We start from the raw sequence: 12423 nt of genomic DNA, 5'->3' as shown, positions 1-12423 counted from the left end.
CAGAGGCTCATGCCTGTAATCCCAGCACTTTGGGAGGCCAAAGCGCTTCAGCCCATCTCTTTTCTTTTTTTTCTGAGACAAGGTCTGAATCTGTTGCCCAGGCTGGAGTGCAGTGGTGCAATCAGTTTCCGTAGTTGTATGACGGGGATGCTGATAATCGCATTCACCTCATCAGGGTGTGCTGGCTGATCTGAACGTATAGTGGCATTTACTAAAAAACAGCATGAAGCCGGATGCCATGGCTGGCTCACACTTGTAATTCTAGCACTTTGGGAGGCCAAGGCAGGTGGATTGCTTGAGCTCAGGAGTTCAAGACCAGCCTGGGCAACACAGTGAAACCGGATCTCTACAAAAAATTTAAAAAATTAGCCGGGCATGGTAGTCCACGCCTGTAGTCCCAGCTACTTGGGAGGCTGAGGTGGGAGGATCACTTCAGCCTGAGAAGTGGAGATTGCTGAGATCCTGCCGCTGCACTCCAGCCTGGGTGACAGAGTGAGACCCCATGTCAAAAAGAAGAAACAACAATAAAAAAAAGCAGCACGAAAATAAGAAAAAGCACAAATGAATGAGTCAGGGGTGTATGTCTCCAGTTTGTTCACCAGCAGTGACACTTATGCTTGTGGGAACACAGGATTGCTGGCCTGCTATGTGCCCAGCAGCAGGCAGGGGCTTACGACACGTCCACATCACAAGAATGTTGGATGTGCATAATGATAGGAGCCCTGTGACGGTGGGTAAGGGAGACTGAGCCACTAGCCCGAGGTTGTGCAGCAGGTTAGCAGCAGAGCCAGGATTGAAACCCACCTGACTGTAGAACCCAGTCTCTCTCCCTACTCCCCTGATCCCCTATGTCCTCATGGGCCTGAGTGATGCCTTCTCCAGGTCCTTCATGGTGGGGTGAGTCTTGGCATTGGGCCCCAAATGGACCCTCATCCTCTTCACATTACAGCCAGAAATGCTGCCTTGCCCATCTCTAAACTATACCAACCTCTTTCACCTCCAGGCCTTCCCGGGTGCTGTCATCCTGACGAGGAATAGCTTTTCTATTGGCGAACTCATACACTCACAAAACCCCAGTCCCAATGCCCTTTCTCCCAAGAAGCCTCCCCCGGCTCCGCCTGAGACAGTTCGTCTGTCTGCGTGTCTGCCACCAGGTGTAGCTACTGCCCACAACAAGGAAAGGTGAACTCTGTGGCTCACTAAGTAGTGACCTCAAATAAGTCCTTGCCTCTTTTGAGCCTCGTTTTCCTTCACTGGAAAACATGGAAGGTAACAGAACTGACACACTGGGTTTTGTGAGGCTCAAGGGAGAGGAAGCAGGTAAAATCTGGGCTTAGCATGGAGCCTGGTGCTGAGTTGATGCTGGGGAAACAGACACCACCACCATCGTAACTGTTATTTATGAATACCAGCATTGTTATTTATCTCTGAATCTCTCAGGGCTCAGCACACAGCCCTCAGCATTCAGCCTCATTTGTGGAGCATAAAAGTTCCACTTGGCAGCCAGGCGCGGTGGCTCACACCTGTAATCCCAGCACTTTGGGAGGCCAAGGCAGGTGGATCATGAGGTCAGGAGATCGAGACCATCCTGGCTAACATGGTGAAACCCCGTCTCTACTAAAAACACAAAAAAATTAGCCGGGCGTGGGGGCGGGCGCCTGTAGTCCCAGCTACTCGGGAGGCTGAGGCAGGAGAATGGCGTGAACCCGGGAGGCAGAGCTTGCAGTGAGCTGAGACTGCGCCACTGCACTCCAGCCTGGGTGACAGAGCGAGGCCCCATCTCAAAAAAAAAAAAAAAAGTTCCATTTGGCAAAATGGAGGGCCCCCGGGAGGAGGTGGGGAGCGTGCTCACACACACAGCCATAAATGCACACAGGTAAACAAACACGCGGACACCTGCACACCCCGTGCCAGCTTCTTACCTTCTGCTGCACAGCCTCCAACGAGTAGGACCACAAGGAGGCCCATGGGACCAACCACGGATACCATGCCAGGGCCCCAGGTGGGCGCCATGCTTGGCAGCGACCTCCGATCTCCGCCCTGGAGGGGGATGGCCCCCTGGTCCCTCACAGAGAGGCCTCGAGCCGAGCGTCAGATGGGGCAGCGTCTGCAGAGGCAATGGAGCGCTGTGAGAGGCGAGTGGGGAAATCCAGGAGACCTTCATGGAGGAGGCAGCGGGAGGGTCACATGGAGCAGGGGAGGGTCCTGCGGGGGCTGGTCATGGGAAAATGGGGAAGGATCACGGGGTGATGGGATGGAATGAAAGTGCTGGGCCCCTGCTATAGAATTAATGTGTCCCCCTGCCAAAAAGAAAATCGTATGTTGAAACCTAGTCCCCACCATGATGGTAACAGGAGGTGGAGTCTTTGGAAAGTGACTAAGTCATGAGAGCAGAGACCTCCTGAATGGGATTAGTATCATAAAAGATCTCCCGGAAGCTCCCTTGCCCTTTCTGCCACGTGAGGACACAGGGAGAAGACGCCTTCCATGAACCAGAAGACAGCCCTCACCAGACACCAAGTCTGTGTTGCCATGATCTTCGGCTTCCCAGCCTCTAGAACTGTGAGGTACGAATTTCTGTCGTTTACAAGCCACTTGGTCTGTGGTATTTGGCTATAGCAGCCCAAATGGACTAAGGCAGCCTCCAACCACCAGCGAAACCCCAGCCCCAGCATGAGTCCCCAACCCGGGCTGGGCCCGTGACTCAAACCAAGCCCCACACCAGGACTGAGGACCTCTGGGGGTGCTGAGCCCCGATTTTCTCCAACTCACAGGCTGCTTCTCAGGAAGAAGGGGGCTCCACACTACGCTGCTGTCTGGCTCTAAAACCTGGTCCTAGGCCGGGCGCTGCGGCTCAAGCCTGTAATCCCAGCACTTTGGGAGGCCGAGACGGGCGGATCACCAGGTCAGGAGATCGAGACCATCCTGGCTAACCCGGTGAAACCCCGTCTCTACTAAAAATACAAACAACTAGCCAGGCAAGGTGGCGGGCACCTGTAGTCCCAGCCACTCGGGAGGCTGAGGCAGGAGAATGGCATAAACCCGGGAGGCAGAGCTTGCAGTGAGCTGAGATCTGGCCACTGCACTCCAGCCCGGGCGACAGAGGAGATCCGGCCACTGCACTCCCGTTTGGGCGAGAGAGCGAGACTCCGTCTCAAAAAAAAAAAAAAAACAAACAAACAAACCAAAAACAAACAAACAAACAAAAAAAACCTGGTCCCCCAAGTCATGAGACAAATCTCTCCCACACACCTGCCTGTCCCTGCCCTGCTCTAAGACCTCCCATGGCTCCCGGAGCCCCTAGGGGAAACCACTCCTGCTGACTTCACTGTTTCCCCTGGCTTGGAGGTACCGCCAGGCCGGCCAAGCTCAGTCCCACCTCCAAGCCTTTGCTTCTGCTGTGCCTTCTGCCTGGAATGCTGTCCCCCACCACATGACAGGTCTCAGCTCAGCTGTCACTTCCTCAGGAAGCCCTTCTCTGCCCCTCAAAGGTCAACTCCCCCTACATTCTACATCCCGGAGCGTCAGATATGACTAAGGTTATGCTCCATGGTATTCACCCTGGTTCCCAAATTAAATGAAAAGATGTTCATCATTCAGCACGTTTCTCCTACAAGAACCTCAACTCCTCCTGGGCAGCAGGATCCCTCATCACACACCTTGAACCCTGGAACGGCCCCCTCCCCATCTCCCCAATCTCTACTCTGTCCAGAGCCAGGTCAGAGGGCCAGGGAGGGGCAGGGAGAGGCCCAAGGATAAGATCTTTGTTGCCCAGTCAGGCCGGCACCCATGCCAGCCCATGCCCTGGGCGGGTCCAGGCCGTGGCCACAGGAACTGGTGGTGCATAATAACGGGGCAGCCCCTGTGATTCTGACTCCCAAAATACCCAGCTGCGGTCACCTCGCCCAGCCCTGGGGCGGTCCCAGGGGAAGGATGGGCGGGTAGTGCCCAGGTCACAGCCTAGGGTGAGGAACGGGATTGGGGGGGCCTCGGTGTACATAGTGAGGCCACAGGCACACAGTCAGACCAGGCACAGAGAATGATGCCTGCTAAATCAGGCCACAGACATACAGATATACACAGTCAAATCACCAATACACACCGACACACAGTAAGACTGCAAGCAGCTCTGTATCTGCAAGAGACACAGAAACAAATGTATTCACACAGTCAGGCAGCAGAGATGGGCACACGCACATGCACAATCAGGCAAATAAAACTTGCACACAGTCAGACCACAAACACAGACAGGCCCAAAGTCAGACCACAGACATACACCAAGCCAGAAAAGATACCGTACCGACACAGGGTCACGGTGGGGCAGGCAGTACACGTACACAGTTAGGTTACAGGGAACTGCAAACAAGCAATTAGATCAGAGATACCTACAGGTGCACAAGCAGGTCAACGTCACACGCAGACACAGGTGCCGGCACAATGTCAGACTATAGATAGGCCACTCAGTCAGCAGACCCCAGGTGCATGCACCAGCCAGCCAAATAGAGACGCACAAAGTCAGATTCCCTTCCCACACACATATGTGCACACACCCAGGCTGCAAAGACGCGTACACGCATAGTCACACTCTAGGTACACCTTGGACACAACCAGTTGGGGACTGGGAAGATGAAGAAAATGAAGCCCAGAGCAGTGAAGTGCCTTACTCTGAGTCCCCGCCCTGGCCCTTTAAGAGCAAAAGTCGCCAACAAGGAAGGCGGTGGCCTCAGATGGAGAAAACAGCCTGTGGCCAGCTGGGGCTCGGGTGACCACAGTGGCTGGCCCTGCCCAGAAATGCACATCTGCTTGGCCACACTGGTGGGGCGAGGTCAGTCCCAGATCACTTTGAGCAGCTGGGCAGGCCTGCAGAGAGCCTCTGGGGAAACTGAGGCAGCATAGCAAACCTGAAGCGCAGAGAGCACGCGTAGGAGTCACTTGCACAGAGAGCCTAGGTGGGGCACACATATGGAGGGCCCCAGCCACAGATGACTCTCCCACATCCCACGGGGACCTCAGGGCAGCCACCTTCTAAACCGGGCAGCCCTAATTACACCCTGGCTCCCACGGCAGAGGCCATGTTGGGCCCACACCTCCCTGATGTCTGGGCAGGACAAGGCTGAGCCAGGCACAGGCAGGCATGGCCTGGCCATGGACTCCCCCTAGATCCGCCACTCCAGCCTGTCAGGGGCAGGAACGAGGGGCTATAGCAACAGGGACATTTGAGGCACGGGTGATGCGTCAGGAATAGGGTGGTGGGAGGGGCCCAGGGAGTGGGGTTCAGACACTACCGCTGCAAAAGACAAAACATTCCAGGGTCCCTTAGGTGCCAATCTTCCCTAGGGGAACCTCCCGTGATGGGGATAGGACCCTGCACACCCACGAACCTCTTACTGACTCCTGCTTCCACGAAAACCCCAGGTGTGGGGTCCTCTGTGAGGACTTGGGGGACAAGATCCCGAAGTCCCATCAGCTCTGCCTTCAGAATCTGTCCCCAAACTGCCCACTTCTTACTCATTCTTCTGCCTCCACTTCTTCCAGCCCCACTGTCACCGGCCTGGATGGACATCGTCACCTCCACCCTGGTCTCCCAGCTTCCGCCCTCGCCCTTGGTCTGTTCCACCCACAGAAAGCAGAAAGCATCTGCCAGCACCTGAGTCAGGGCCCGTCCTTCCTCTGCCCACAGCCCTCCATGGCTTCCACCTGCCTCGGGGTCAAAGCCCAAGTCCTTCCTGAGGCCCACCAGGTCCTGCACGACCTGCTCCATCCCCTCCCTGCTCTCCCCTCCCTCTCTCTGCTCCAGCCACACGGCCTCCTTGCTGTTCCTCCAACACCCCAAGTGTAGTCCAGTCCTACCCCCGGGCCTCTGCATGGGCCATTCCTGGATTTAATATTGGGTGAGGACCAAAAGGGGAATGGGAATTGGGGGCAAGGGTGTCTCTGCACTAGGAACAGCATGAGGAACAGCAAGGGGGCAGCACCGAGAGGTCCTAGGAGGGAGAGGGGGAGAGACGAGGACAGAGAGGTACACACACACAAACTAGACCCACAGGACAGCCAGGAGCCCTACGTGGCCCTGGGCAGGCAGGGACACAGTCAGGTTGGTGCCAGGTCAACCCTCCACCATGCCCTCTTGCAACAAGGCAGCCTGGGCCACCAGCCTTGCCACTGCCAAGAAAGGGAAACTAAATCAGGTGCAGTAATCTGCAAGCTCCCAGGAAATGACACGGCTGTCAGGAAAAGCATGGCAGCCCATGGTGGCCAGTGAGGCTGCGCCAGGGCTAGGGAGAAGGGGAAGGAGGGACTGCTGGACCTTGAACCCACGTGGGGCTCAGGGAGGGTCTCTGCCCACCCCGCCTGGCTCTCGGGGGCGAGGCTGCCCACCACTAGCTCGTGGCAGCTGGTCGGAGGCAGGCGCTTGCCTTTTACAGATGAGGAAACTGAGGCTCACGGAAGAACAGGGACTCAGCCAAGGCCCCCAGCTGGGGTGGGACTCGGGTCTAGAGCCCGTGTTTAATCTTGTGACTGTCTTTCCCTAGCCACTGCGGGATCTCTGGACAACTCTCTCCGGGCCTGGTAGAGCCTGCTGGCCGCCTCTGGGGACTCCCCCGCAGTGCTAATGGGGGGCGAGTGGGCACCCATTCCAACCAGGCGCCAGGGCATGGGTCACGCGATCTAGGAGCCGGCTTTGCATGCCCACGCGGTCCAGGGAGCATAAAGGGGTGATTATGACCCAGGCCGGGCAGCAAACAGGCTATGTCACCCGCACGAGGTGGGGGCTCCTCGGGCCGGAGGAGCCTCCGGGTGCCTCTCCCAGCCCCGGCTCCGGCTGTAGAGTCTACCCTGTCCTGGGGCGGGAGTCTGGGGGCCTAATTCTAACCCTCAGGGGCCATCCCATGACCCCAGGGCAGGAGAAGCTGAGGCTGGTGATGCCAGCAATAGGACTCAGGGAAAAGACCCTAACCCTGCACAACATCTCCACCTTCACATCCACCCCCCACCCACATCTCTCCCATGCCACCGCCTGGAATGTCATTTCTAGGACTGGACCCTGGCCTCCAGCCTCCCTGGACCTGGGTCGCTCCCACATCCACTCAAGCAGGGACAGGCAGCGAGGGCCCCCTTGGGCAGCAAGCCCAGGCTCTGTGGCCACTGGTGGGCTCAAGTCAGCTCTGGCCAAGCCACTGTCCCTCCCAGGTCACCATTATCTCCCTATCAGGAAACGGGCTCAGGGAGGGGCTGGGTGGGACTGGCCCTTCCTGGAACTGAAGACGGGGGACCTGGCTTTAATTGACTATTGATTATATTGGGATAGCTTAGGGCACTGTCCCCAGGGGTCCTGGTGGCCAGGAGTGGAAGGGTGGGGCAGACAGGGAACCAGGCCCAGCCCTGGAGAGGGAAATCATTAAAGTCCACTGGGTGCCCCTGGGGTGCTGAGCCCCATTAGATGCTCTCCGTGTTTCCTGCTGTTTAACGGATTAGGAAACCGAGGCTCCTGCATGGAGAAGGGGGCTGGGCTGGGTTGGGTTAGGATTTGAGGCCAGAGCCCAGCTCTCAATTGAGCTCAGGGTCCACGCCCCCTAGGCGCCTGGGCTGCCAAAATCGCCCCATCGGCGTGTCCCCCATGCTGGTTTCATGGAACAACTTGAGACGCCAAGATCTGGGGGCACCCCTGCTTCTGCTCACACACCCACGGTGGCTCCCAGCTCCTGTGCTCGGTGTTCTGGGCCCTTCTTGATGTGACTGCATCCACCTCTTCCCTACCCCCTCTTCCCAAAAGGTCCTGCAGTTCTCAGAATACACTGTCTCAGGCCTCTGAGCCTCTTCCCATGCAGGTCCCCCACCTGGCACACCCTTCCCCAGCTGGCCCACGGTCACAGTCAGCTCATCCTGTAAGCTGCAGCCACAAGATGCCTCCACTCCAAGCTAAGCCCCGTTCTCCTCTGCTCTAAAACCCCCATGGCTCCCATCAACACGCATTAAAACTCAGACTGCTACCTCAGCCTCCAGAGCTGCCAGCCCGGCCTCTACTGACCCTGTCACGCCACAACCCCCCATGCCAGGCTTCCCATGCCACCTTGATCCCCCCACTTGTGGACCCTGGCTCCCACAGGGGTATTTACACACACTGTTCCTTCCACCCAGCACACCCTTCCATATCCCCATCAAATCTCAGCCCTCGCACTCATCCTCAGGTTTAAGCTGAGCTGTCACCTCCTTCAGGAAGTCCTCCTGGATGCCCCAGGTTGGATCAAGACCCATCCTGCGCTACCCCATCACAGCTGTGCTCCCACTGTGGGTCTGTCAACCCTCTGGATGGAAGCCCTCTTCCCAACCCAGGAACGTGGCAAAGCCGCTGCGTGCACTGGATGCCTGCTGCATACCCAGCTCCACCTGGTACTTTATCCACATCATCCCTGGGGTCACCTGGGTTTCAGAGATGGAAACTGGGACCATAGACAGAGACTACCCCAGGCAATGGAGGCCAAGCTCACATCCACCCTAGGGGGTCTGGCTGAGACTTAAAGGGTGGGGGTGAGGCTCTGGAAGGAGCAGACAGGGCTTGGGGTTGACGCCAGCCCGGGGTCTGCCGGAAGCCCCTTGGGGAGCGTCACGAAATTAAATCAGCTCAGGACTCGGGGACTGGAACGGCTTAGAGCTCAGGGACGGGAATGGGTAACGGAAAGGTACGAGCTGCCCTGACCATCCCAGAAGACACCACCAGAGACCCCTCCCTGAGGCCAAGCCCCCCAGTTTCTTAAAGCCCCCCAACAAAGCACAGAGGCAACGTGGGGTCCCCAGGCCCATGGGGAGCTGAAACAAATGGATGGAGGTAAACTTCTGCGATTTTCGGAGTTGGCTAACAGCAAGAATTCCTGCCACGCACCCCCCACCGCTACCTGCCCCCTCTGCGGTCCTGTTGCCTCCTCTGCCTTCTGCGAAGTCCCCAATCAGAGCTCCCCCGGGCTGGCAGCGAAGGCTGCCCCGCGCCTGGCTCCGCCCCCGGGAGGTGGGGGAGGAGTAGGGTGGGGGGAGGAGGTCGGGCTGGGGGCCAGGCGGGGGAGGGGACCCTGCGGAGCATAACGGTCTGGAGTTTTCCAAAGTGTAAGCGACGGGCCTGAATGGGGGGGTGCCAGGCAGCAGCAGGCCCAAATTGTCCCTGGAGGGAAGCCAGCCCGGTCAGGCCCGTGCTAGGCTGGGGGGACCCCCGCGTCCCCCGTCTCGGAGCACGGAGTGGGAGCGAGGAGAGGGACAAAGCCTGGCGCGGCCCGGGCCTCGGGATGGAAGGGGGTCCCGGGCGCACTCACCCCGCGGCTCGGAGATCGGGCCCGGGCCCCGCGAGGCCTCCACAGGGCCCGCCGCAGCCGGTCCCCGCGTCCCTCGGTCCGCCCGGAGCGCGGCGCGCAGCGAAGACTCGGGAGAGGCCTCGGCCTGGGGAGCTCGGCCTGGGGGCGGGGCAAGGGGCGGGGCTGCAGGGGGCGGGGCTGAAGGGGACGGCCCCGGGGAGGGGGACTGGGGGGGGCAGGGATGGGCCCCGGCCGGAAGTGGGGCGGGGGGACCAGAGGGGAGCCCCATCTGGAGGCGCAGAGCGCCTCCGCGGGGGTGCGTGCAGCATTGAGAGAAGGGGCGCCCCAGGGAGGGCATGACCCGAGACCCCTCCCTCCCTAAGCCTGGTCCCACTGGGAGCCTCTACCTTGCTCCCCGCTTCCACAGCTCTGATCGTGGCCATGGCAACGGATGAGGAGGCTGGATGCCGAACGGGGCGGCGGAGGGCTCCCCAAACACACCCAAATACAGGAGGTCGGAGAAGGGGCAGAGTTCCCCTCCCAGTCTGGGTGGGAACTGAGGCCCAGCAGTGGAGGGGAGGAGGCGTCCCCTCTTTCCCCTCCTAGACCAGAGGGTGGGGGAGGGGCACGGGCGCAGAGGCTTCCCTCCCGCTGGGGGTCCAGGGGAATGAATGGGGGAACACCGTGGCAGAGGCCCCCACCCTCGCCACAAGCCGGAGGAGGGGGCGGAGAGCGCAGGGCCAGATTGGAAACAGATGGGGCCGCCGTGCCAGGCCCGCGACACTGGAGCAGAGGGAGAGGAGGAGGGAGAGGGAGGGGCAGACCTGTCCGGGCGCCCAATCCGAGCCCGCGCCGCGCCCAGGGTGCAGGTTTGAAAACTCCACTGGAGAGGCCCGGAATGCAGAAGCCCAGCGGGACCTGAGGGTCTCGAGCACGGGGCGGGGGCCGGGATGGAGACCCAAGGGCTCCCGTGTCTGCTGCCATCCCTGGTGAAAACGCCTCTCTTCCCGCGCTGAGGACGAAGCCCGAACGCCAACGCCAACGGGATGTCCTGAGCTCTCAGCTGTCATCAGCTGTGCTTCCTCAGGCCACCGGCCACAGCTCTAGGAGGCAGGCCCATCATCACCCCCATTCTGCAAAGAACGGAGCCAAGAAGGAGAGAAACGGCTGCCCACAGCCAGGAAGAGCAGGGACCGGAACCAGGCTTTGGGTTCAGAGGTGGAGCTCTCACCACAGTGCTGCTGGAGGCCTGGGGCCCCGGAACTGAGGGTACATCACGAATAATTTCAAGTCCCTTGGGTTTATCTAGGGACAGGGCCATCCTGGAGACAGACGGCCCCACTCTCTAGAAGCCATTACTCAGTGGGGCAAAGGATGTGGGCTTTGATAGGAGACACACAGGCGGCTGTGAGCACCCAGCAGAGACAACTCCGCTCCCACGGCTCCCATCCATGCCCTCCCACTGCTACCTCAGTGGGTGGCTCCCACCTCCCTCACTGGGGAATCCCACACTGCCCCTTTCCCTTACCATGCTTCAGTTTCCCCCCTCTGCAAAATGAAGCATGGAATCCCCCCACCCCACCTCCAGCACTAGGTGGCCTAGGCCACAAAGCACCATGCACACAGTAGGTGGTCTGTGTCTGCACACAGGCTCCCTGTCTGCCCCTTTGACACAGAGCACACAGTAGGAAATAAACACAGGATGCCTTGACGCCTCCCATCCCACGAGGTACACAGTAGGTGCTTCATGGAGGCGGTGGCCTGGTGCCCCAGCACCACCAGAGGCACTAGGAGGTGCCCTGTGTCAATGAAGGCATAGAAGCAACCAGCGTGACCTCCCCAACTCGGCTGGGCACACAGTGGGCCCTCAGGAGCAGAGTAGGCACCTTGTTTGCATCTGTGGCAAGGCAGGGGGCTCATACACACTTGAGCTTGAATCCAGGGATGCCCTGTGTGTCAAGAAAGGACCCGTACCTCTCAGGCTGACAGTTTCCCCATCTGCCACAGAACTCAAGCACTGAACAGGCGTTCAATGAATCCACACTGTCAGGAGGCTCGGGGCTGTATGACCTGCGGCAGACGGGCCTGGCTCCTGCCAGCCCCTTCCCAGCCAGTCCTGCCCTCTCTGGGCCTCCTGCCCATGTCTCTGTGGAGACAGACTCTTGCTCCTATTCCACAGTGGTGACCGCACTTGGCAGGGGACATAGCTGCCCCTGAGGTGCTGGGGAAGTTGGGCCAGGTGCCCTCCCCCCTTGGCTGGGTGGCCCCATCAGCACAGAGCCCTAAATGCGCCTAGGCCCAGGTCTGCCTCTCCCACCAGACTGTGGCCTCGGTGGGCAGAGCAGGGTTTGTCTCAGTCACCCAGTGTCCCCAGCACCTAGCACAGGTCCATGGTACAAAGGAGGTTCTCAGCAAACATTTGCACAATCAGGCCCAGCCTCACCCAGGAGAGCCCCTCCAACCTTATTCTCCTCCAAAAGCCACACTGTGTGCTCTTGTCACAAAGCAGGGATCTTCTTTTTTCAAGACAGGGTCTCACTCTGTTGCTCAGGCTGGAGTGCGGTGGCACCATCACGGCTCATTGTAGCCTCAACCTCCTGGGCTCAAGTGATCCTTCCACCGCAGCCTCCTGAGTAGCCTGGACCACAGGCACGCGCCACCATATCTGGCTAATTTTTGGATTTTTTTTTGTAGACATGGGACCTCCCCAAGTTGCGCAGACTGGTCTCGAACTCCTAGACTCAAGTGTTCCTCCTGCCTCAGCCTACCAAAGTGCTGGGATTACAGACGTGAGCCTGTAATAAGGTTAAGCCCAGCCTACCCTTTTCTAAACAAACATTTCCAAGCACCTACACCAGGCGCAATTCTAGACACACAGTGACCAAGACTGACGAAGATCCCTGCCCTCAGAGTGCGGACGCTCTGTCGAGGGTGACACATGAGAAACAACAGAAATAAAATCCACTGTGGGTCAGATGGTGGTAAGGGCTCTGAAGATGATGGGGTTGGGGGTTGTAGGATGAGGTGGGAGGATCGCCTGAGGCCAGGAGTTTTAGACCAGCCTGGGCAATACAGCCCATCATCTCTATAAAAACTTAAAAAAATCAGCTGGGGCCGGGCGAGGTGGCTCAAGCCTGTAATC

The 12423-nt window shown here is 58.9% G+C and overlaps 1 protein-coding gene across 8 annotated transcripts in view; it reads right to left on the bottom strand.

Moving 5' to 3' along the window:
* The window catches only part of PTPRS (protein tyrosine phosphatase receptor type S), a 142710-nt gene that overhangs the window by 79715 nt on the left and 50572 nt on the right, over nt 1-12423 (bottom strand). For 5 of the 8 annotated variants that reach the window (XM_031934837.1, XM_023185663.1, XM_023185667.1 and 2 more), the window contains exons 1-2: nt 9303-9421; nt 1923-2107 (exon numbers count right to left, since the gene is read on the bottom strand). In XM_031934837.1, the coding sequence (XP_031790697.1) occupies nt 1923-2013 (91 nt within the window). In that variant the 5' untranslated portion in view covers nt 2014-2107; nt 9303-9421. Of the gene's footprint in view, nt 1-1922; nt 2108-9302; nt 9422-10105; nt 10414-12423 lie in introns of those variants that run through there. The other 3 variants (XM_023185666.2, XM_023185670.2, XM_023185665.1) reach the window with 2 other exon arrangements.

The sequence above is a fragment of the Piliocolobus tephrosceles genome, chromosome 21 (genome assembly GCF_002776525.5).
Source record: "Piliocolobus tephrosceles isolate RC106 chromosome 21, ASM277652v3, whole genome shotgun sequence".
NCBI classification, from domain to species: Eukaryota; Metazoa; Chordata; class Mammalia; order Primates; family Cercopithecidae; genus Piliocolobus; species Piliocolobus tephrosceles.
The sequence above is the reverse complement of the archived record's forward strand: the minus strand, read 5'-3'. Positions and strand labels throughout refer to the sequence as shown.